The 25,388-nt window shown below is 45.5% G+C and overlaps 2 protein-coding genes across 4 annotated transcripts; one reads left to right on the top strand and one right to left on the bottom strand.

Annotated features, from left to right (window-relative positions):
• Nucleotides 1-483: 483 nt before the first annotated feature.
• LOC127591954 (serine/threonine-protein kinase D3-like) lies at nucleotides 484-19,029 on the top strand. Of its 3 annotated transcripts, none has more exons than XM_052052269.1 (19): nucleotides 484-788; nucleotides 2,052-2,381; nucleotides 4,803-4,941; nucleotides 5,021-5,152; nucleotides 5,532-5,695; nucleotides 6,695-6,881; nucleotides 6,960-7,037; nucleotides 7,129-7,315; nucleotides 7,593-7,716; nucleotides 7,794-7,871; nucleotides 8,295-8,523; nucleotides 13,401-13,453; nucleotides 13,528-13,600; nucleotides 14,746-14,852; nucleotides 16,292-16,453; nucleotides 17,281-17,379; nucleotides 17,456-17,723; nucleotides 18,681-18,766; nucleotides 18,856-19,029. In XM_052052269.1, exons 2-19 carry the CDS (start codon nucleotides 2,175-2,177, stop codon nucleotides 19,027-19,029), a joined length of 2,547 nt encoding a protein of 848 aa, XP_051908229.1. In that variant the 5' UTR covers nucleotides 484-788; nucleotides 2,052-2,174. The 3 variants fall into 3 exon arrangements, with proteins under 3 accessions (XP_051908229.1, XP_051908227.1, XP_051908228.1); XM_052052267.1 differs by having other exon boundaries at nucleotides 8,295-8,535; XM_052052268.1 differs by having other exon boundaries at nucleotides 485-788; nucleotides 7,132-7,315; nucleotides 8,295-8,535.
• ndufaf7 (NADH:ubiquinone oxidoreductase complex assembly factor 7) lies at nucleotides 18,419-25,283 on the bottom strand. The gene is made up of 10 exons (XM_052052271.1): nucleotides 24,926-25,283; nucleotides 24,081-24,247; nucleotides 23,921-24,001; nucleotides 22,741-22,851; nucleotides 22,440-22,656; nucleotides 22,152-22,210; nucleotides 21,359-21,472; nucleotides 21,060-21,203; nucleotides 20,812-20,985; nucleotides 18,419-19,567 (listed from the first exon to the last, which is right to left on the bottom strand). Exons 1-10 carry the CDS (start codon nucleotides 25,011-25,013, stop codon nucleotides 19,349-19,351), a joined length of 1,374 nt encoding a protein of 457 aa, XP_051908231.1. The 5' UTR covers nucleotides 25,014-25,283; the 3' UTR covers nucleotides 18,419-19,348.
• Between the last annotated feature and the right edge of the window lie 105 nt (nucleotides 25,284-25,388).

Genomic DNA, 25,388 nt, shown 5'->3' with positions numbered 1-25,388 from the left:
ATACTTAGCTTGGTTGAAATTGCCATCAAGGTAAAACAAAGTGTATTTCTGACTTGTTTTAATATTTGTGATTCAATGAGTTTCGTTCATGACGCCTTGCAGGAGTAAGTCACGCTTTTAGCATTTATCTCCCTATAGTGAATGGTGTTCTATGCTAAAAAAAAAACAGCTTTTATGGAGTTGTTAGTTTTACTTTTTCGGTCATTCGATGTAAGTTGTTTGTATTGGAGTCTTCAAAGGTGAAGAAGAACATTTAAGAACAACAGTAAAAACTTTCCAGGCTTCGTCTTTTCCAGTTTTGCCGTGTCCATGAATGTCCACTTGGTGGCGCCATTTCATCATTTCCTAAAATTTGAACGCCGCTAATTGGTCGAAAGATTGTTTCATTTGAAAAAGAATACTCACTTGTTTCCGTTATCTGGAAAATTTGATCAACGATGTGTTGTGATCGAGAAATGGTAATAAAAGTCTCCAAGTTATTAAAAATAAATAAAATGTACACACGGTCTGCTGAAAAAAATAATATAAATATATGACGTAATGTTTTGATCCTCGGAAAGTGCATCCGAGTGGGACGACATATTTCTGCCGTTTTGCCTTGGTCAGGGGCGCGCACACACCGTTGGGCACGCGCAAGGAGCAAAGTGGAACGGGTTTGGGTTCTCGTGTACAACCGAAGACACTTGTGGAGACAATCAGGCGCCCAAAATAACGTTCAGCCACTTTGATGAGGGACAAGTTAAGGAATCTTCTTCTCTTTGTCGTTCTTGTGGTCGTGCTGATGAGAGGTATTTGTGTCTTTTTTATTTCGATGAGCAATTAATTTCTCCTTTTGCTCGTTTAAACTCCACAACGACACAAATTGCGAATGTGCACTTTTGGGGCCGCAACTAGTGATGATGTCATGTGAGGCGTTTAAGGCCCCTCGGGAGTGTTTTGGGGGCTGTCAGGCGGCCCCCGACTTTTTATCAACTTTGAAGCACGTCTGAGCATTTCCGTTCACATTAGAATTATACAAGAATGGAAAGCAGCCCATTTGGAAAATCATCTTTTTATCCGTTTGTCATCGTCTTGATGATGATTTCACTCACCTGTGCTTCAGTTTTTGCTAATTGGATTTTTCTTCTATAAAATGTTGGCTTTTGTCATACTTTAATTGCGATGTGCTCAATTTCGAATCTTGAATTAAATTTGGTCAATAGAAATATGATCATATTTGTGTGTGCACTCCGACAAAATGTCATTTTAAATTGTTGGTACACATTAAATGGGTATTATTCATTCTTAAAGGAATGCTCGGTCCTTTCTAAACATTATCTACAATTCATACTTCTCCTAATGACTAATTACACCTAATTAGCATTATCACTAAGTAATACCAATCTAAAAATCATAGCAAGTTATTCATGATAAATTATAATAACCGTATTGCTAGTTCTGATTTAGATCACTTCACAACGTAATAAGAGGGGAGATTGTGTTTCTTAGCAGGGTTGATGTCTCCACCTGTTCACATTTGAACTGTTCCGTTAAAATATGTTAATCTTTCATTTGTTCTAGTCAGTATTTGTTTTTAAAATGTTCCGTTAAAATATGTTAAACTTTCATTTGTTCTAGTCAGTATTTTTTTTTAATTACTTTTGCAAAAAGTGATGCATTTTTGCGCATTAAATTTAATGAGGAGATTAGAGAAAAGTCCTACGGGCTGTTTGTTTTATCATGATTGGCTTTCTGTTGTCTTTTCGTTAATCCGGATTTCACCATAGTTCTGAAGGGATTGAACCTCACCAACCACACATTTAAAAAAACAAATTCTACTTTGGACCAGAGGTAGCCATTCACGAGAGGGCACTAGGTCACCGCCCCCACCTCTGTCCGTGGTCACCATATTGCTTATTTATAAAAGAAAGAAATTTATTTTTGAGAGATATCAATTTGACCAGTTTGAAGTTGAACCCACAATTGATTTTCAGTGAAACGAATGTGAAAATGTACTTTGGATGATTTAGGCTGTAATTTGACTTGCTGACCTGATGTATTTGTATGTCAAGATGGTGCCAAACTGTGAGCAGTACCCAAAACTTGTTGCTTTGCGCCAGGAAATGATGCTCTCAGAGAAATAGGAAGTTAGAGGACGCCAAAGAGGGCAAGCGGGACGCCACTCGTCGCCATCCATGTCGTCCGAAACTAGCTCACCGTCACCTTCTTCCCGGGCTACCTCGCCATCACCCGTCCCGCCGGGCGGCCGCCCGAGCGTCTCCGCGCACGGCATCTCCTTCCTGCTCCAGATGGGACTGACCCGGGAGCCTTTGACCCTGGACGCCAACTATATGACGCTGTCGGCCGTCGCCGAGCTTGTCTGCGCCGCCGTCGATCACAAGGTACAAATGAAAAGTCACCGTGGTCTTGCCTTGGACTTGGCAACACACTTAATTGTGCTACTTCAGCTAGGTCACGTGAGATGCATTCATACAGATATTAACAATTTTTTAGAACAGTAGCAAAAGTGAAGTAAGATCAACTACTTCTTGTTTGGTCATCACAATCAACCACACATTGATTGTTGCGCTTCCCCATTCTGTGTGTGTTTGTGTTGTGTGTGAAACACGAAACAAACATCACCCTTTGTTGCCGTCTCGGTGTAAGGACACTCGTCAAGCTTGCTGGTTGCCATGGCGACCAAGGCCAAGTGCTGCTCAGGTGCACTGATTTGACGTGACGTTGTCGACTCAAACATTTAAATTTTTAAAATTCTTGTGTTAAATGTTTCCCAACACAACAGCTTCACTTTCCATATTCTGATTACTAAACCCTCACTTGACCTTCGATCTTAAACGTCTGACGTCAAGATTTACAGCGGCAGACTGTCTTCCCGTGACGCCCCCTAGAGGAGACATATAGGTGCATGCTTGTCAGCAGAACATTTGCTACCATCATGACCACGGCCTCAAAAGTTGCTTTGCGTCTGAACTAGCAAATCAGGAAGTGAGTTTGTGTTGGATGTAAATGATGTTGAATCTGAGCAGGAAATCACTTGTCGTGTTTGCATGAACGCCAGCACACAAGGTCCACGTTTCACTTTTGAAAACAGCCCAAACATGAGATATCACAAAGTTATCCAGTTTCATTGAATTTGTCAGAAAATTATTATTTCTAAATTGCAAAGTTATCTATTTTCTATGTCGGCGATATATATTGGACATGAGCATTAGCATGCTAACCTTTGCATGTTAGCATAGCCCTCAAACCAAGGCATAAAAAGAGTTGATTGCGAGTTGAGAATATACATATGGCCATCGACCCAGAATGCATGTTCTTCAGTTGAAATGTGTGTACGTGTGTGTGTGTGTGTGTGTGTGTGTGTGTGTGTGTGTGTGTGTGTGTGTGTGTGTGTGTGTGTGTGTGTGTGTGTGTGTGTGTGTGTGTGTGTGTGTGTGTGTGTGTGTGTGTGTGTGTGTGTGTTTGCTTTTTAAAGGATTAGTGCTCTCTTAAGTCTGATGATAATTTCCTGAGTGCACTGCAATTTATTGGGCAACATTTGTTCTGCCCCCCGCTGGTCAAAAGATGTCACCATCTCATCCCAACATTCGGGGTACAAAGGTCATGGGGCAGCCCTGACTGAGGCCTCTCGTGACTTCAACCAGTTTGTTTGTGAGAGTGTGTGGTGTGTCCATGTGTGCGCGCGCCTCAGTTAATAGCAGATTAAAGAACGACTCAGTGTGCATTAAACAGTTGCTTGCCCATTAAAAGACACCCAAAGTAAAATGGTGGCCAGCATTCAGTTGTATTTTTTTTTCTTTCTTCCTGAGGTCAAACCCGGGGCAAAATAATAAAAATCAGCTCAAAGCTCAACTGTGAAGTAATTTTAGAAAATCCCAAACAAAATATATTTATGTCACAAGTAACAAAATACATAAAATTAACATAAATTTGAGCAAGTAATCGTTTTGCTGAAGTGAGATTTTGACAAGCGCCAAAACCCGGAAGTGTGACATCACTCTAAGACAACAATCCCGGGGGCTCACTACGGAAAGTGAACAGAGCCAGTCAGAAATCGATTCGGAAAGCGACATTTCAAACTTATCTGAGGGGTTGCAGGCGTTTGAAAAGTTGGAGGAAGAGGAGATTGTTGGCAAGATGCATGTTGGACCATACATGTACGAGCCAGATGCTCAGGATGTGGACAATGGTGTGCCTGAACGGCCGTAAATGGAGTGGAGCCGAAACACATCGGGATCAGAAGAATGCTTGTAACTAAGAATTATTATCAACACCAGTGTGAAATTCATTCTCTTTGCGCAAATAAAACTGTATCGTTCCAATTTTCTGGTCCATTTATGTGCTCTATTTTATATAACTCTAATGGCAAAGGGAAGTAAACAGGACAAACAACAATGCATTACAATGGTTGACTGGCTACTCGGCATTCTGTAAATGATGTCACTCGCCAGAGATTGCCGAACAAAAAAAGCATTTTCGATGTTAAGCGCGTTGCTATTGGTCAAACTATGAACCTGAGTGGGTTGTTCAAAAAAAGTTTCGAAAGTATGCTTGAAATAATTTCAACCCTAACTATTACTCAAAAGATGGTTAGCTTAGTTCACACCTGACCTTTAATGTTTCACATCTTTGGAATGTCAGTTTAACTGTGTGTCTGTGCGTGCATTTTTCCTCCTTCGTTGTAAATACGTTAGCCTCACTGAAGATGAATAAATTGCCCATAGGTGCGAATATAAGTTTGTCCACACAGTATGTGTGAGTGGTCGATGGTACCATTGCGTGTTTCTCTTCTTACACGTCAGTTCCCAGAATGCGGTTTCTTGAGGATGCACGACAAGATCCTACTCTTCCGCCATGACATGAACTCTGAAAACATCCTGCAGCGAGTCACCGCCGCCGAGGACATACGCGAGGGCGACCTGGTGGAGTTGGTCGTGTCGGGTCAGTGGGCGGCCGTCGCTCTTCATCGTCTGAAACGCGATGTTCTTTCCACTGGTGACGTCGTATTCTCTGATTGCAGCTCTCGCCTCGTCCGACGACTTCCAGATCTGCCCCCACGTGCTGTATGTGCACTCATACCGTGCGCCTGCTTTCTGCGATCACTGCGGCCTGATGCTCTGGGGACTCGTTCGCCAAGGCCTCAAATGTGACGGTAACACGCCTGCCTCAAGTTGAACTAAGCTTGAAAGTTGAAATGTTTAAAGCCTTATCTCATTAGTCGACAGATGATTGTACAAATGGTTTAGCAGTACCAATTCAAGAGTGGTGAGCCACAGGGGTCAATGCTGGGGCCTTTGTTGTTTTTATTGTACATGTACAGTTGCACTTAAGTTAAACATATTTGTTGTAGAAATAAGAGTTAAAATAGATCATGAAGAAACAGAGTAGAAAAATAAACAAATTAATTCATTCGAGTCATACTCAACGCTAAAATGTTACTGCTCACTGTCTTCTCCTCTCTTAGTTTGGCTTTCCTGACATATGAGGTCTGAACCCACAGAGACAAAAAGAGTGCATGTGCTCTTGTGCAGGTTGTGGTCTGAACTTCCACAAGCGTTGTGCGTTGAAAATCCCAAACAACTGCAGCGGCGTCAGGAGGAGGCGAGCCTCTGTCTCCCTGAGCAGCACTCCCCCTTCTCTTGCGCGCCCGCCTTCGGTAGACTTCCCCAAAACTTGCAACACGCTGCAGGATGAGGTACTGGGGCGCTCTCCAAGCCCTCGTCAACAACCAACAAATATCTGATAGCTCACTTCAAATGTTACATTTTCATGTTATAATCTACCTTGACATGTGTTGTAACACACTAGGTCAGGGGTCTCCAACGTGGTGCCCGCGAGCACCAGGTAGCCCGTGAGGACCACACCAGTAGCCCGCCAGTGCTAGGATTGTGATTTGCTCGTAGAAATTATGATTTAAAAATGCAAACATGGGCCGTATTATAGATTCTATAGCTACCTATTTAGCTATCTAACTAGCTAGCTACAGTATATATCTAGCTAGCTAATGTTCTAATATTATTAAATGTAATTTGTACAAATGTTATTTCAGACGCGTATCAATTTGGTAGCCCTTCACACAATCAGGACACATGAAGTAGCTCTCACTCTCAAAAAGTTTGGTGACCCCTGCACTAGGTAGTCACACTAGCTAGCTTGTAACACATTAGCTAGTCTAGGTTCCCCAAACATCTCTCAAACACACACAAACACGTGCGCTGACAGCGCCTGGAGGCAAAGCAATGGATTTTCCATCCTGTTTCACACAGCCAACAAAGTGAGTCCTACCCACCCCCCTAACACAGACACACACACACACACTCAATGCATCATTAGTGGGTCACACTTGGCACATTGGTCATTAATTGTAGTTTGTGTGTGTGCGTGCGTGCGCGTGTGTGTGCGTGTGTGTGTGTCAGAAGAAGGTGGATTATCCAAAGTGGGGCACATGCGGGTTGAGGCCAGTTGGTCCAAATCGGAAGCTGGTTGTTCCTTGGCGTGGAAAACTTTCGATTAATCCAAATGTCCTTTTTGTTTCCTTTTTTGTATTTGTGTGTTTCAGCTACAAAAAAATGGGCATTATTATTATTATTTCTTGTCATCATAAAAAATAATGTCCGGAAAAGTTAATAATAGAGGATTTCATTTCAAATGGCGTATATGGGAAGTTTTGTCTTCTTTGCGTCTGTGTGAGCAGCAGCGCCTCCTTCTGGACGGCGGGAATCGTATGCTTAGCGATTGTCCCACCTGGGTGGCAAAGATGGTCCCAGGCGGCGTGAAACTGCCGCACACGTTCTCCGTACACACGTACGCGCGGCCCACCGTGTGTCAGCACTGCAAGCATCTGCTCAAGGGTCTCTTCAGGCAAGGCCTGCAGTGCAAAGGTCATTGGGCTCATCACGCTGCATCGTTACCTTGTCCTGAAGTTTCTGAAACCTTCTGACGTGGCGCCTCGGTTTCAGATTGTAAATTCAACTGTCACAAGAGGTGCGCGGACAAAGTTCCTCGAGACTGCGTGGGGGAAGTCCACTTCAATGGAGGTGCGTCCACATCTTTGTTAAGTCGTTACATCAAGTATGACATGTTCATGTGACTTCACGTGCAACTTGTTACGTGTGTCCTGCACTTGAGAAGGGACATGCAGTCCTACCCCGGAAGCCGAATCCACCATTGAGCTGGAGATCAGTGAGGTCGGCAGTGACGGAGGACACAGCGCCGACGAGCAGGACCGAGAGACCACGTTGGAGGACCACAAGATCTTCGACGATGGATCCTGCAAGGACAGCGAGAAGGTTGACGAGACGACGCAAGCTATCAGGTGACATGCACGTCCAGCAAGAACGTCCCCGGTTTCGAGCTGTTAAAAAAAAAGGCTATTTGTGTGAGTTTTGGGGCCAGAACGGGAGTTACACTATGTGCTCCCTCTTATTTGTTCCAGTTAAGAGGCGAGCAGCAGCATTGCGTCCTGGTCATACAATTCATTACAATGAGGCATTTTAAACTGTTTTGATTGGCATTTACGTCATAAAGATGAGGAATTGCGAGAAGCCAATGTTTACTAATGTGTGCGTTTTTGTGCGTGCGTGCTTGTGCAGTCCGTTGACGAGCAGCAACATCCCTCTGATGCGAGTTGTTCAGTCCATCAAACATTCCAAGAGAAGAAGCTCCACTGTGGTCAAACAAGGTTGGATGGTGCACTACAGTAGTCATGACAACATGGTCAGTACACACATACACAGAAACATACGTGTAAATGGACTGTTGTGTACCACACTGACCTCGACGTGTCCGTGCAGCGGAAACGTCATTTCTGGTGTCTGGACTGCAAAAGTCTTACGCTCTTCCAGAACCACAGCGGAGCCAAGTTCTACAAGGTACAGACACACAAGATTTGTTTGCACCAAACCTAGACTTGGACTTAGCCTTGATTGAGATCATTTCTTAAACCTGACTTCTATCTGTATTCATCGTAGATTGTCCTCAGGCTAGATTAAGAAATACAACTAGACTCGATGTCGACTCAATGTGAATAGATTTACATTCGAAGAGTGCAAAGGGGATTCGGCCGTTGGCCAATCCTTCGCACACATTCTTGCTTTCAAGAGTTGGAACAGAGCCGACAATAAAGGAGGTAGTAAATCACAGTAAGGGATGAATTCCTCGACAGGAGATTTAGACAAGATGAGATTTAAAGTTCTTTCTATTTCGATAAGATCTATTCCGAGACTAGTTTTAGATTCGGCTTTGATTTAGCCATTGATAAAAAGTGACATAACAGTTCCGATGCATGTCCTCAGGAGCTGTCGTTGTCCGAGATCCTGCGCGTGGAAGCTTCGGATGAAATTGTCGGCCCGACGGTGGGCAGTAGCCCTCCTTGCTTCCGCCTGGTCCTCGCATCCGGAGTCATCTACTATGTCGGCGAGGACGACCGCGGCGCAGCTCAGGAAACGGGCCGCACTTGGGAGAAGGCCATCCGTCGGGCCTTGATGCCCCTCACCCCCAAATCCAGCCTGAACACCGGAAATGGTCAGGACCACAGTGAGTCATCAATGCCAAAAATATATGGTGGTTGTGTCAAAATTTGTAATGCGACAAAAAAATAATTTATAATTGATCTTACAGTGGTACAGTGAAACTCCTCTACAACGAAATGATGTTTGCAGCAAGAAATTTTTCACAATCGGGGGCTTTTCACCATAGCAAATTTGATCTCAAACGTATTTATTTGTATTCCAATAGTGCATAAGTATGAGCATACACTTATTTGACACTTTATATAGTCAGTGTAGAAAGAAAAAAGTGAAAGAAATTGCGAAATTTACGATCAGCATTCACTTTCACTTACATCAATTCTTGGATAATGTCTTTTATTTTGTTTCCTCCGTCTTTCATTTTGATCATGTTTACTCTCACTTCCAGCGTCAGAGCTCAGAATCAGAATCAGAATCAGAATCATCTTTATTGGCCAAGTATGTAGAACACACAAGGAATTTGTCTCCGGTATGACACACTGCACTAGTATCATCGTATACAACAAAATCATTGAACCATTTTAGAGTATACCAGTAGTTTTGTAGTACCATTTTGTGGTGCAAGAAGAGTGACTATGTCAGTGACTGTTTAAAGAGTTAATGACTAGAGGGAAGAAGCTGTTTAAGTGTCTACTGGATTTGGTGCGCATGGATCTGTAGCGTCTGCCTGAGGGGAGTGGCTGAAAAAGGTGGTGGGCAGGGTGCGGGGGATCCAGGAGGATTTTCCGTGCCCTTGTCTTGATTCTTGCAGTGTGCAAGTCCTCAAGAGTGGGTAGGGCGGTGCCAACGATTTTTTCTGCCGTCCTAACTGTCCGTTGAAGTCGGATTTTGTCCTTTTTTGTGGCGGCCCCAAACCAAACCGTGATGGAAGAACACAAGATTGATTCGATGACTGCCGTGTAGATCTGTCGTAGCACCTCCTGTGGCAGGCCATGCTTCCTCAGCAGCCTCAGGAAGTACATCCGCTGCCGGGCCCTTTTCAGGATGGAGATGGTGTTGACTTCCCACTTCATGTCCTGGGAGACTGTGATTCCCAGGAACTTGAAGGTATCGACGGTTGACACAGGGCAGTTGGATAGTGTGAGGGGCAACTGAGGAGAAGAATGTTTCCTGAAGTCCACGATCATCTCTACAGTCTTGAGCGTGTTCAGCCCGAGGTTGTGTCGGCCGCACCAGAGCTCCAGCTGCTCCACTTGTTGGCGGTACGCAGACTCATCGCCGTCTTTGATGAGACCGATGACCGTGGTGTCATCTGCGAACTTTATGAGTTTGACAGCTGGATCTGTTGAGGTGCAATCGTTTGTGTAGAGAGAGAAGAGCAGTGGCGAGAGGACACATCCCTGTGGGGCTCCAGTGCTGGTAGTGCGTATTGATGATGTTGTTGCTCCCAGTCTCACCTGTTGTGTCCGTCCCGTCAGGAAGCTGAGGATCCACTGGCAGATCGCAGGGGACACACCGAGGTGGAGTAGTTTGGGGGTGAGGAGTTCCGGGATGATGGTGTTGAACACAGAGCTGAAATCCACAAACAGAATCCTTGCGTAGGTCCCTGTGCTGTCGAGGTGCTGGAGGATGTAGTGCAGACCTATGTTGACTGCGTCTTCCACAGACCTGTTTGCCCGGTAGGCAAACTGGAGAGGGTCCAGCAGGGGTCCAGTGACGCTCTTTAGGTGGTTCAGCACAAGGCGTTCAAAGGACTTCATGACCACAGACGTCAGGGCGACAGGCCTATAGTCGTTCAGTTCCGATGTTGCCGATTTCTTGGGAACTGGGATGATGGTAGACTGTTTGAAGCAGGATGGGACCTCACACAGCTCCAGGGATCTGTTGAAGATCTGTGTGAAGACCGGAGCCAGCTGGTCAGCGCAGACTTTCAGGCAGGCGGGGGACACTTTGTCGGGCCCTGGAGCTTTCTTGATCTTTTGCTGCTTGAAGAGCCGTCTCACGTCCTGTTCGTGGATCTGTAGTGGAGAAAAAGAGGGTGGGGGGGTAGGTAGAGTGGTTTCTGGTAGAGGTGGGTGTGAGTGGGAAATGGGGGTGTCCTTTTCAAATCGGCAGAAAAACATGTTTAGTTCATTAGCAAGACCCTTATTGTTCACTGTTTGGGGGGATGGCATTCTATAGTTAGTGATTGCTTTCAGGCCATTCCATACAGATGCAGAGTCGTTAGCAGAGAACTGTTTTTCAGCCTCTCTGCATAGCTTCTCTTTGCGATGTTAATTTCCTTTGTCAATTGGTTTCGGGCATGTTTGTACAGCGCCCGATCTCCACTTCTAAATGCGGCCTCTTTCTCTTTCCTGAGTTGCCTGAGTTTGGGAGTAAACCATGGCTTGTTATTGTTGAAAGAGCGGAAGGACTTCGTTGGTACACACATGTCCTCACAGAAACTGATGTATGATGTTACAGTGTCTGTGTATTCATCCAGTGTGCCCGTTGAAGTTTCAAAGACGCCCCAATCAGTGCAGTCTAAGCATTCTTGTAGAGCTAGCTTTGCTTCATCTGTCCATTTTTTCACAGTCTTACCAACCGGTTTAACACATTTGAGTTTCTGTCTGTATGTAGGTATTAAGTGGATTAAATTGTGGTCAGAAAGACCCAATGCTGCACGGGCGACCGATCGGTATGCATTTTTGATTGTTGTGTAGCAGTGATCTACAATGTTGCCTTCCCTGGTGAAACAGTCGATGTGCTGCTTATATCTGGGAAGTTCACGGTTAAGATGTGCTCTATTAAAATCGCCCAAAATGATCAGGGGTGACTCTGGGTATTTTAGTTCGAGTTTGTTTACTTGTTCGGCTAGCGTTTGTATCGCCGTGTTAGCGTTAGCTTGTGGCGCAATGTAAACACCGACTAGTAAAAAGGAGGTGAACTCACGTGGCGAGTAGAATGGCTTGCAGTTTAAAGACAGCGACTCCAGGTCCGGGCTGCAGTGTGCGTCGAGCTTCGTGACATCAGTGCACCATTCTTCGTTGATATAGAAGCAAATCCCACCACCTTTCGATTTCACTGATAGCTCCGTGTCGCGGTCGGCTCGGAGAAGGCGGAAGCCGGGTAGATATAGCGCGGGATCTGGATGGCGGTCACTGAGCCAGGTTTCAGTGAAGCAGAGCGCAGCAGAACGTGCAAATGATTGTTGGTCTTTGTGAGGAGAAGAAGTTCATCCATCTTGTTTGGCAGAGATCGTAGATTAGCAAGATGGATCGATGGGAGCGGGGTTCGAAATCCACGCTGCCGGAGCTTGACGAGCACGCCGGCTCGCTTCCCCCTCCTGCGGCGGCGTTTCCATGCTCCGTACAGCGCAGCCGCTCCGCTCGCGATTAGCTCCGAAAAACCTTGTGGATTTTCGTGTGCTGGTGAAAAAAGACCGAGCGTAGATTCCCCAATGTGCAGCAACTTTTCCCTCGTGTAAGTAAGCCGCTCAGGGTCGCCAAAAACAAACGAAAATGACAAAAACAGGGATAATACTAGGGAGCGTGTGACCGAGGCTGCCATAGCTGTCGGCGCCTGAGTCTTTGCTTGTCTTTGCTGTTTTGTAGCAATTTTAGCAATGCAACGTTCTTGTTGCGTCTGAAACTAACAACAAATACTTCCTTGACTACTTCGCATGTGTAAACCAGTGTGGTGGTTGCTGTTTCCGTTTCCAAACGAAGCAGTAGAGGTCGCTGTTGGATTAGACTTCGTTGTAGTGAATCTCGCTGCGAGGCAAGAGGAGAGAAAACGATTACGTATTACACAACAGAGTTTTTTTTCATTGTTTGGGGCGCAGGAAAGTGGGAATGGTGTTAATGCATGAAGATTTTTTCGCACTAGGGGGCATTTTGGCCATGTAGGTTTTGTTGTAGAGGAGTTTCACTGTACCTCTACTTACGAAATGAATTGCTTCTGGAAGAAATTTAACTACAAAATGTTGTAAGTGGAGACGGGTTTTCCATGTAAATGCCCTAATCAGTTCCAAGACCCCCCACAATTCAGACATAAATGTTTTCCAAAGCATAAAAATGCATCAAAATATGTGACAAATAGATGTTACAATTAGATTATTGCACAATAAATGAGAGTTGTGCATAACGAGGCAATATTTTCCTGTTGAGGCCTTTCGTAACTTGAAAATTTAGTATGAAGAGAAATTGAGGTACCACTGTATTACGAGTTAAAACCATAACTATTCCACCAACATTGATCCCACAACACTTTCACAACACTCATCTTACAACATTACGCTTAGAACGTGGGTGGTCATTCATGCACTCTGGAGTCTTCACTGCTCTTGCCGCGGATTGGTGCTTTTGATAGCAGCACTTGCATTGATGATGCACCAGGAAGCAGAATCGCATCTGTTGCCTGACGTTGCCTGTGAGCCCTTGACAGCCGCCGCGAGACCACAACAGTCAGTCACACTCAAGTGATTGTGATTGAAAGGATTTCAGGGGATTTTACGCCTCATCCGGCTCGCTTTTTGTGGGGAATTAACAGAAAGCTTGAACTCCTTTTAGACGCTTTTACCTGGTTAGTGCGCACCCCCCCCCCCACCCCCACCCCTTTGCAATCACATTGCAGACATCATTATGCTAATGCACGTTACGCAACACACGTTTTTTTTTCTTCTGTCAGACCGACCTCAAATGACTGGAAGCTCTCACTCCAGGATCAGGAAGTGTTCCTCACGAGTGACGAAATAAAAGTTGCGTATGTAACATTTGACCCAAATGTAAGCAATAACGGCACAGAGAAGCAGCCTTTCTGAATCAATAGCGGCACTCTCATGGAAATTCACTGGCGGGCCGGAACTGCGCTGCCTTTATTTTGGTAAACGGGAAGAGGCGATGGGTTTTACTTAGCTAAAAACCAAAAAGTGATGTTGTGGTGTGTCCACAGAGGAGCTGACCAGCAGCATATCAGTTTGCAACTCGCAGATCCAAGAAAACGTGGTGAGTCCACGCGTTCATGACATCGGAAAATGATCTTCCCCTTGATTATGATTTTCCTTCTCTTCCTCATCCAGGATATCAGCTCTGTCTATCAAATCTTCTCCGACGACGTTCTCGGGTCAGGACAGTTTGGCATCGTGTATGGAGGTAAGCTCATCACGGAGTAACTCGCAATGAGTCTCACAAGTGTACACTTGTGGGATGCAGACGCCCCCTTGCGGTGTGTTAAAGAACCACTCGACAGGAAATTTGTATTTCATTTTAGTTGAAGTCGTTAGACAAAAATGAATGAAAATTTTGGTCCTAATTTAGTCATCTGATTGCATTTTAGTTTCAGTCCAATTTTAGTCGAAATAAATTAAGACTGAATAGTCTATGTTTTCCTCCAGCATACATTAAAAACTTTTATACAGAAAAGTAGAACACCCACTGTTCATTCATCAAAATTAAGTGCAGTGTGCAGTCCTTGCCACAACAATGCTGGGAACGCAACCACAGAAGGCGAACGTGTTTACTTTACATTTTAAGGAAAGCACTTTGTGCTAATGAGACGGAACATTCTCACAACATTAGTAATGGCAGCATTACTTACCTGGGAGAACATGTCCAGTAGGTGGCCCGGTGGTCCAGTGGTTAGTGCGTTGACCTCACAGTGCAGATGTACCGGGTTCAATTCCAGCTCCGGCCTCCCTGTATGGAGTTTGCATGTTCTCCCCGGGCCTGTGTGGGTTTTCTCCGGGTACTCCGGTTTCCTCCCACATTCCAAAGACATGCGTGGCAGGCTGATTGAACACTGTAACTTTTCTTAAATCAAATCTTTCTCATCTCCATTCTTCCCCAGAGCGGGATTGAAAGTGGTGACTGGCTTTCGTTCACCGCTCCAGTCGGCCTCTGATTGGTTCTTTGTCCAGTATGGTTCTTTTTTTTTTCCGATCGGCGTTTCCTTCATCTAATTATATTTCGTCGCTGTGGTTTTTCGTTCGTCTTTTATTAATTTAGTCATCGTATCAATGAGTGACTTGTATTTCAGTTTATGTTTCGTTTTCATCTGAAAACAAATATTTGCGACGACAATTTTTAGTCAGTGAAATAAACAATGTCTTTCACCCTTTCCGCTACAGTGGACAGCTTATCATGTTACCAGGTTACAGGGTGCACGGGTTAAGAAGTGAATTTTTTTTACTGTTAATTTTTGGAAGCTTTCACATACAATGCATGTTCTTCCAATTGGATTTTGATGATGATGTTGAGACATTTTGATGTGGAGCTTCGGTCGTTGTCGTCTTACTCAGGCCAACACAGAAAGAGCGGTCGCGACGTGGCCATCAAGATTATCGACAAGATGAGATTTCCCACCAAGCAGGAAAGCCAGCTGCGCAACGAGGTGGCCATCTTGCAGGTATCAGGGCCCACTGGCATATCGAGACGGACCCCCGAACGTCCACGCTTCTGCCATGTGTGGCCAATTGGCCAATTGATATCCACGGCATATACACGGACTGCTTTAAACTGTCATGAAAACATTGGAATAATACATTCGGCGATTTGGTGCCCCTCTTTGGCAAATATTTTGTTGTGCGCATTCGCCCAAGAGTGTCTCGTTTTTCATGTGATGATTATAAACGTTTACTCCTTCGATGTTTAGGATGTTTGGTAGAGGATAAGCACCAAAAACAACTTACAGTGGCACCTCCATTTTTATTTTATCTTATCGTTTTATGCAGTTTTGGATTTTTGATGAAATTCTTGATCAGCATTTTTCTCCCAGTTTTCATACATTTGCACACACAAAAAAAACGCCGATTCTGTTCATAACCTTTATGGACAGAATTTCTAGGCGCAGCCGAAGCGTTGAGGGAGTCCGTTTTGGGGGCCTCAGTATTACATCCCTGCTTTTTGCAGATGATGTGGTGCTGTTGGCTCCTTCAAACGGGGCTCTACAACTCTCACTGGAGCGTTTCGCAGCCGAGTGTGAAGCGGTTGGGATGAAAATCAGCACCTCCAAATCTGAAACCATGGTCCTCAGTCGGAAAAGGGTGGAGTGCCCCCTCCGGGTCGGGGAAGAGATCTTACCCCAAGTGGAGGAGTTCAAGTATCTTGGGGTCTTGTTCACGAGTGAGGGCAGGAGGGAGCGAGAGATCGACAGGCGGATCGGTGCAGCGTCTGCTGTGATGCGGACGTTGTATCGGTCTGTCGTGGTGAAGAAGGAGCTGAGCCAAAGGGCGAAGCTCTCAATTTACCGGTCGATCTACGTCCCAACCGAGCTATGGGTCGTGGCCGAAAGAACGAGATCCCGGATACAAGCGGCCGAAATGAGTTTTCTCCGCAGGGTGTCCGGGCTCTCCCTTAGAGATAAGGTGAGGAGCTCGGTCATCCGGGAGGGGCTCAGAGTCGAGCCGCTTCTCCTCCACATCGAGAGGAGCCAGATGAGGTGGCTTGGGCATCTGATTCGGATGCCTCCTGAGCGCCTCCCTGGTGAGGTGTTCCGGGCATGTCCCACCGGGAGGAGACCCCGAGGAAGACCCAGGACACGCTGGAGAGACTACGTCACCCAGCTGGCCTGGGAACGCCTCGGGATCCCCCGGGGAGAGCTGGAAGAAGTAGCTAGGGAGAGGGAAGTCTGGGCTTCCCTGCTAAAGCTGTTGCCCCCGCGACCCGGCCCCGGATAAGCGGTAGATGATGGATGGATGGATGGATGGATGGAAAAAAAACAAAAATATTTTACTGCATGTACGTTAATCTGAAGCACTGCATAAAAAAGATTAACGGAAGGCAAGACATGTTATCTCTCTCCCCCCTCCACCCTCCCTCTCTTCCTACCTCTTTCTCTCTCTCTAGAACCTGCAACACCCCGGCATCGTAAACCTGGACTGCATGTTCGAGACACCCGAGAAGGTATTCGTAGTCATGGAGAAGCTCCACGGTGACATGTTAGAGATGATCTTGTCCAGCGAGAAGAGTCGCCTACCCGAGCGTCTCACCAAGTTCTTGGTGACGCAGGTAAGCGCCACAAGTACCGTATTTTTCAGATTAAACGTCGCTCCTGATTATACATCGCACCAGCCAAAAAATGCATAATTAAGAATGAAAAAACATATCAGTCGCACTGGAGTATAAATGGCATTTTTGGGGGAAATTTATTTGATAAAATCCAACACTAAAAACATACACGTCATCTTGAAAGGCAATTTAAAATAAAAAATAAAATAGAGAACAACAGGCTGAATAAGTGTACGGTAGACTAACGTTACATGACTGACATGCCTGGTAATGTCAGTAACGACGTAACATATTAAGAGTTATTCAGATAACTCTAGCATAAAGAACATGCGAACAAGTTTACCAAACTATCAGTTTCACTCCAAATCACTAAATCCAATGAAATCTTCATCCTCGGTGTCACTTTTAAACAACTCCCCCAACTCGGGAGGTAGACGATGCGCCGCTTCTTCTTCTACGTCGCTTACGTCAGACTCATCGTCGATTTATCAACACAGGCCGGCAGCGCCCTCTTGTGGTTTAATGTGAAAACAACATGTGAAATGACAGAATCGTGTTAATAATTTCTTCTTCTTCATCTCCTCTTGGAGTTCATGTTGTTGGGAGAATTACTCAATTAGTCTCACACAACTCGGTAGTGCAGCAAAACAGACGGCACGCTTTCCCGATCCGCTCCGAGGCAAATTCGTTAAAAGCGCTGCTTTCAATTCAAGGACTTCCTATTCGAAACATTGTCTATTTGGATTAGTGCATCACCAGCCATGAACCTCCCCTGTTCCTGAAGCTAAATAATTGTTTTTGCTTGTTGTTATTTCTGTTGTGCGTAGATCCTGGTGGCCCTCAGACATCTGCACTTTAAAAACATCGTCCACTGCGACCTGAAGCCCGAAAACGTCCTCCTGGCATCAGCGGAACCTTTGCCTCAGGTGCAAACACGACAACAACAAACGCGTACCGCTCGACATGAACGGCCTCTGTCCTTCTCTTCGACCTCTTTTTCAGGTGAAGCTGTGCGACTTTGGCTTCGCTCGCATGATCGGGGAAAAGTCCTTCCGGCGTTCCGTGGTTGGCACGCCGGCCTACCTGGCGCCGGAGGTTCTTTGCAACAAAGGTTACAACCGCTCCCTGGACATGTGGTCGGTGGGCGTCATCATCTACGTCAGCCTGAGCGGAACCTTCCCTTTCAATGAGGATGAGGACATCAACGACCAGATCCAGAACGCCGCCTTCATGTACCCGCCTAGTCCCTGGAAGGAGATCTCAGAGGACGGTAGGCCATCCGGACACTTATCTGGTGCTCACAAATGTGCGGCTAAGGCTACGTTTACACAATGCGGCCAAAGCCGCCCCGTTTTAGCCCATCGTAGGTGATTCGGGGTGGTTGTGAGACAACTTGTGACAAGAAACGAACATTAACACACATTAGTCCAGCAGCGGTATATATGTGCCCCACCAACACCACTACCCTCTTGTCCCAATGCCGACTCCCCAGTTTTTTTTTTTAAAATTAGCTAAATATAATTCACCGAGTCTGAAATAATGGCAAACATCTGAATGAGACTTTTTCGTTTCTTGTATTATTTACAATAACTCCATTAGCCTATTTAACTCATTCACTCCCAAAGACGTTTTTAAACGTCTTTTCAGACTTGCTCTAGAATTGGCTGGTACTGAATGAGTTTATGAGATATCACAAAAATGCATCTATATATATATATATATATATATTTTTTTTTTACTCAATTTAGATGGAGCAATTTTTAAAGTAAATAAAATTAATAAAAATAACTGATATGAATTATTATTTGAATGAATTAATTAATTAATTATTTTTTACTTTCCGTAATTTTAAGAATTGTATGTGAGTGTACATCAATAGCGGGCAAAATACCTTCCGTACTTTATTTATTTATTTATGGGTGTTGAAAAATAAGAGAAAGTAATTAAATGTACGCATACATTTAAATATATATTTTATTGAATGATTGGTTGACTAATCATAATTATAGTCATTCAAAATAAAAAGAGAATGAATCATTGTTTACTCCTAAAATAAATTGTTTTTCATACAAAATTTCATTTGATGAGAGAGGGTTGATCGGTCACTTAAAAAAAAAAAATCTAATGTGGCTCTTGGAGCAGAAAAGTTTGCTCAGTCATGCACATGAGTGTCCAAAAAATGTCAGTTCAGCTTTTGAATCAGATGCCGCTGGTCTTGACTCCATAGCGACGGACCTGATCAACAACCTGCTGCAGGTGAAGTTGAGAAAGCGCTACAGTGTGGACAAGTCCCTCAGTCACCCGTGGCTGCAGGTAAGCCACAAGCTTAAAGGAAAAAAAGAAAGAAAAAAAAACAGGCTTGCGCTATCCGGATCGAGTCAGACTAGCATCCGGTCCTCTAGGACTTCGACACCTGGAAGGACCTTCGCGACTTGGAGACGCGACACGGCGAGCGTTACATCACCCACCAGAGCGACGACGCACACTGGGAAGATTTGGGTGGCAACAGAAGGCGGCAACGCGCAACCACACCCTCACTGGATCGTCAGGACCAGGAGGATCAGCAGGACTCCTAGCCCCCAAGACGGGCTTCTCAAACATTTGCAATCCGGGGAGACGTTTTTGCAAGGAGCCCCCCCAGAATCCAAACTCAGATGCAACATACTTGCCATGCGCAGCCCTAAATACCATTTGGGAATTAAAAAGAAGAAAAAAACACAGCAGTGTTCATTGATTAGCAACCAGTCCATTGTTTGTCTATATGTTTGAGTAGCGACCAGTCCTGGAATAGCCACCTCTCCTCCTAATGAAGAAAAACGGACTGATGCGCTCAGGTAACGCATCACTCTATTATTTTTCGGCTTCTTATTTGAATGTGTTCCGGTTCGGGTTGGGTCAGGCGAAGCGGATCTCGGTGAAGCCGGCAATAGGCGGCTGCGCCGGCGCCTTCTTCTCCAGTTTGAGCCCGGTGGCCATCTTGGGCCGGGCCAGCCGGCTGGGGTGCAGCAGGCCGAAGAACAGGAAGCGCTCGCCCATCTTTGCGCCGTCCGTCAGCGTCTCGTAGCTACGTAGCAGTTGCTCCTTGTCCGACTGGTTGCTGTTCCTCAGCAACACCTGGGTAAGAAAAACGGAACGTCATCACGCATGAGAAAAGTCGCTGGAGCATTTATTCCATTTCCTACTAGCGGGTACATCTTCACATCTGCACTTTTCTCACTTGAAGACATTTCAGATGCTCTTTTCACTGCGCTCTGACATTGCTCCAGATCCTCTGGGCTGCACTATTAGAACAACTGCATGTTACTAGAGAGTCAAATCCATCCACTAGTTGAAATCTATATGCTCCGATTTCATCAATTGGCAAATTTGCACAAAACAGCATTTGTAGTGTGGCTTTATCTCCAATCATTTTCTAGCTAAAAGCTTTTCATCCATCCATCCATTTTCCGATCCGCTTTATCCTCACAAGGGACATCCTGAACCGGTTGCCAGCCAATCACAGGGCACATGGAGACGAACGACCATCCGCGCTCACACTTACACCTAGGGACAATTTTGAGTGTTCAATCACTCTGCCATGCATGTTTTTGGAATGTGCGAGGAATCCGGAGTACCCGGAGAAAACCGACGTACAATTTAGAGTGTTCAATCACCCTGCCATGCATGTTTTTCGAATGTGCGAGGAAACCGGAGTACCCGGAGAAAACCCACGGACAATTTAGAGTGTTCAATCACCCTGCCATGCATGTTTTTTGAATGTGCGAGAAAACCGGAGTACCCGGAGAAAATCCACGGACAATTTAGAGTATTCAATCACCCTGCCATGCATGTTTTTCGAATGTGCGAGGAAACCGGAGTACCCGGAGAAAACCCACGGACAATTTAGAGTGTTCAATCACCCTGCCATGCATGTTTTTCGAATGTGCGAGGAAACCGGAGTACCCGGAGAAAACCCACGGACAATTTGTAGTGTTCAATCACCCTGCCATGCATGTTTTTCGAATGTGCTCGGAAACTGGAGGACCCAGAGAAAACCCACGCAGGCCTGGGGAGAACATGCAAACTCCACACAGGAAATCCAGATCCAGGATCCTCAGCGTTGTGAGGTTGACGCGCTGCAAGCTTTTGAAAAAGTAATATTAAACCTTTCAGGGACAGTGGTTACTACAGTGGACAGCATATTATGTGGGTGCATTAACGTGTTAAAACTTAATCTTTTTTTGGGACAAAACTCTGGTGCCTCAGGACGTAACACTACTGACACTATAAAATTCTAATTGTTTTTATCTCACACTTGTGCTACGAACAGCATGCGTGACTTGTCATTCTTCTAGTGGTCGGGTCAGAGGCGCACATACCTGCATGCGTACGTCGATGCCCATGTTCTTCAGGAAAGTCCTCTGAGCCACCGGTCCCAAGCAGGCCACACCCGTTCCCGCCATGCGCCGCACGTAGCCGAAATCCACGTCCGCCGTGAGGTCGGCACAGCCGGGAGATGCCAGGACGTCATGGAGATGGTGACCTTTGAAACCCTGATGGAAATGGACGGAATGACATCACACATGGCGCCCAATTCGAGATCGGCGTGGCGACAACGTGGTTCTACCCGGAAGGTGTCCGTCTTGGTGCCATCGTGGCCATAGTCTGCGATCAGCGCCGCCCCGCCGTTCTGGGCCACCCGTCGCGCCAGCTGCTGGATGATGACGCCACCCTCGGCGCAAACCTCCACGTGGTCTCGACTTTCGTCAGACTGCATGTACGCAAACACACACACACACACACACAAACGTTTTAACCACACAAAACAAAACAAACGTGGCCCTTGAGCTTAACTTTGCTTTTGTGATATCACAAACATTCCACGCTGGGTCACCTGACCCCCCCCCCCGTGCGTCAAACACTGACCTGCACCAGTGTGGTGGACGCCAGGGTGGGAGAAGGAGCCACCACAAACCTCAGCCGGCCCGGCCGGTCGGGGTCCACATCCACCATCACCTCACGCCAGCCTCGCTTCGTCCGCTGGCACCAAAGAAAAATGAAAAACAAGAAAACTTAGGATCTGCGTGTTAACTAATTCATTAACATCCATCCATCCATTTGCCGAACCGCTTAATCCTCACCAGGGTCGCGGGGGTGCTGGAGCCTATCCCAGCCATCTTCGGGCAGTAGGCGGGGGACACCCTGAATCAGTTGCCAGCCAATCGCAGGGCACACAGAGACGAACAACTATCCACGCTCACATTCACACCTAGGGACAATTTAGAGCGTCCAATCAGCCTGCCATGCATGTTTTTGGAATGTGGGAGGAAACCGGAGCACCCGGAGAAAACCCACGCAGGCCCGGGGAGAACATGCAAACTCCACACAGGGAGGCCGGAGCTGGAATCGAACCCGGTACCTCTGCACTGTGAAGCCGACGTGCTAACCACTGGACTACCGGGCCCCCCAATTCATTAACATAGTGTATGTAAATAGTAATTCATATTAACATATGCATAAATTAAATTCATTAAAAATACTTTTTTTTTTAAACTGAAGAAGAGTACAGGGAATGTTCCAATGGCTGCTGTCCAGCGTGTTGAGGGATTCGCAACGCAGTTAACCAAGATTATTCTTCGCTAAGATTTTCCACACGGGAGACGAAAGGTTTCTGCCAGTTAAGTTGTTTTGTGTCAAACGCAAGAAATCTTGTTGGTACCTGGAACTTGTGTATAGGTAGTGCGTCAAAGAATTCATGAGCCAGAAAGATGCTGAAACCTGCATGAGAAAATAAGGCTTCACGTTAGTTTATTTTCTCTTGACAGCAGTGAGCTGAAATCAATGTAGCCAATACTCACTTTTGATTAATTGTCATTTTAACAGTAACATGTATTTATTGTGTCATAGTTTTCCACAACAATCCCAAAAATCAGCCTCATGCTACGGTACCTTAATATAGCTGGAGTCGCTGTTCTCAAAATTCAGTATTTTTGTATTTTGGGCTTACCAGGTGGAACGTCTTCCAAGCGACGGTACCAGGACACCGGCAGGCCAGCGGCGGTTCGGCCTTGCCTGTAAACGGGCTCATTCTCCCGCTCGACTTCAACACTGTCGCTGGTCCCGACCAGATTCTGCGCCTGCAGACGACTCAGAACCGGACTCACCTCCACCAGGTGCAGTGACACAGAAGCCGAACTCAGCACAGGCTGGAGCTGAGCAAACACCTGCGAGAGGAAGCGGAGTAAACGCGGTAATTATTTTTTTTATCGGCGGAAAGACAAAAGGAAGGTGTGGCGGTGCCGTCGTACTCTGAGAATGTCACTGGTCAAAGATCCTTTTCCGGGTCCGAGCTCCACCAGCTGGAGCTGTTTGGGCCGACCCGCTGCCATCCACTCGCTGACTACCCACACTCCCAGCAGCTGCACAAACAGCAAGTCCAGAAGTAAGTGTGTTTTATCGAAAAAGCAAACTCGGCTCATCTTGTGTCATCTTGGTGGCAAGGATGTCACCCTGTGTCATGGAAAAGTTCCATACAGGCCTGAATATAAGACGGTCCTGATTATAAGACGATCCCCGCTTTTTCAAGAGTGAAGTTTGAACACCAAATTAATTTTTAGACAGAAAATGATTACGGTACAGTACATCTGAAACTAATAATAACATGCTTTTTCTCTCAAATATATTGTAATTTTTCCTCATTCAAATCTAAAGTGTAATCACATTCGTAAATGAATGGCTTCTGGTTTTTGAAATGTAAATTACATCATGACTTCTCATCAGCTGCCGGTTAACCTGGCAGCTGGGTCTTCGACCCACTTTTCTCTAGATTGTCACTACGTTTCTCCATTTTCTGTTATTTATTCTATTATTTTCTTCTCTTTTACTTCTTCCCGCTATTTTATATTTTTATTCTTCGTGGCAGGGGTTCACTTTGGCCTGGGGAGTCAAGTTCAGCATTCGCTTCATTGATATCTGGCACCATCTAGCGTCGTGAATGGGTATAATGTCTCGACCCCGAATATAAGACGACTTATTTCAATGCAAAAAACACCCTCTTATATTCGGGCCAATACGGTAGTACTTTGCCGCCATCCCGCTTTGCATTTGAGATCATCACTGCTGTTGAGTTGAAAATTAAAAAATCAGGGAGTGAATCTTGGCTGGTCACCTGGATTACGATGCAGAGGAAAAGAATGTCGGACGTTGTACAAAATTTTGGTACCTGACACTCCCAACAGTGTTTGCTATAAACTGAGTGTGTGGCACTAAGAAGTCGAAAATGTGTGACAGAGCCAAGACAAAAGATGAGGCAATTCATGGCGTGAATAGTGAATGCATGTAAAAAAATGTTTTAAAGCCACTGATGAACTAGAGCACAAGGCAGACCATACCGAAGCGATGTGGCTACAGATCTAAACAAGGGCCAGGACGAGCGGCATCTTGCAGCAATTTCATGAATTTTTGTGGAGAGACAGTAAAGACAAAAACCTCTCCGAAGATCTGACTAATCTCTGGTGATGTGATGAAGTCCCCATCGGCTCCCAGCATGTTCTTCTTCACATAATATCCCTGAAGTTGCAAGATAAACAAAGTATGAGGCGCCACGCTTTTCATGGTTGGGATGAAAATGAGCAAGTCGCAGACGCACCATGACGGGATTGGTGAGTGCCTCCCTCATGTATTCGGCCACAGAAATGGGCCCAGTGGCTGTGATTTTGGACGTCAGGTGTCGCAGCATTGAGGATCCGCTCGCATCCTCCCCCGAAGAGGACGATGAGGAGCTCCAAAGTCTGGTGGCCGCCACTCGCCAGCACACTGACAACAAACAAACTTTTTATCACATTTGCTAATTCCTAACTCCCTTATCACTAAACTTCACTTGTCCCTCGTTTATCGCGAGGCTATATTCCAGAACCCATCGCAATAGACATCTGCGAGCTAGCTTTTGGCTGTTAATTGTATCGTGGATTTTTCACAACTGACACTGAGTCCCTCACCACGCAAACTGGGTAACGGGTTAGCTCGTGACAAGCCGCTCAAGTCTGCACTCTCCTTCGCTGATGTCCACGCCACTCTCAAGCCTCACCTTTTAAAACCTCACACATTCGAAGATACAGATACTACGGAGGAGAATGTAAGGATGTTAACCTCAAGTGGACAACTATCATACATGCATCTCACTAGCATATTTTGTATTTGTGTTATGCATAAAGCTTTAAAATACTTCGACATAAAAGTAATACAGACTCTACTTTGCCCAGTTTTGACAGTGGATAAAAAGTGATTTCATACACAGCATTTTTTTAATATTATTACATACTTACTATACTCACCGGCCACTACTGACAACTGGTCCAATTATTCAAGCAATAGTTTTTAATGTGTACACTATGTCATGTTTTAATGAATGAGTAGTAAGTCTATACCAATCCTGATGACGTGGTCCTACAATTCGCTATTGTAGAGGGGGCGATTCACCATCACAATTCTTACCTGATGCCGCTGGACTGATAGAAAGACTCAGCTTGAGCAGTTTTTGTGTTTTGAAAGCACAACAGCCCGTCATTGCAACAAATATCATTCAAGGGGAACACTGACGCTCACTCGAGTCCCATGCTCGATTTAAGGTGCGTTCAATGTAATCGATATTCACGAGGATGGTTAATATTAGCACGGTTAGCCACAAGTGCGTCAAGATACAGGAGACAACACACGAAGAAACGAAATTTTCGTTTCAAGTACAAAGGCAGAAATTATGTTATGCTTGATTATTAAGAGCCGGGAAGTCCGTGCGGCGGAGCTAGGACCCTCAGTGCGCACGCCATTCACCGCAACGACAGACATCAAACTGCTGTCCTTTCACAACTAAACAAGTTACAATATTCATTTTAAGAATTTGGCTCCATTTGTAAAGTCATGCCTTAATTTTCATCAAGTATAATTTTAAATTAGATTA

The sequence above is a fragment of the Hippocampus zosterae genome, chromosome 19 (genome assembly GCF_025434085.1).
Source record: "Hippocampus zosterae strain Florida chromosome 19, ASM2543408v3, whole genome shotgun sequence".
Taxonomy (NCBI): domain Eukaryota; kingdom Metazoa; phylum Chordata; class Actinopteri; order Syngnathiformes; family Syngnathidae; genus Hippocampus; species Hippocampus zosterae.
This window is presented reverse-complemented; position numbering and strand designations above follow the sequence as displayed.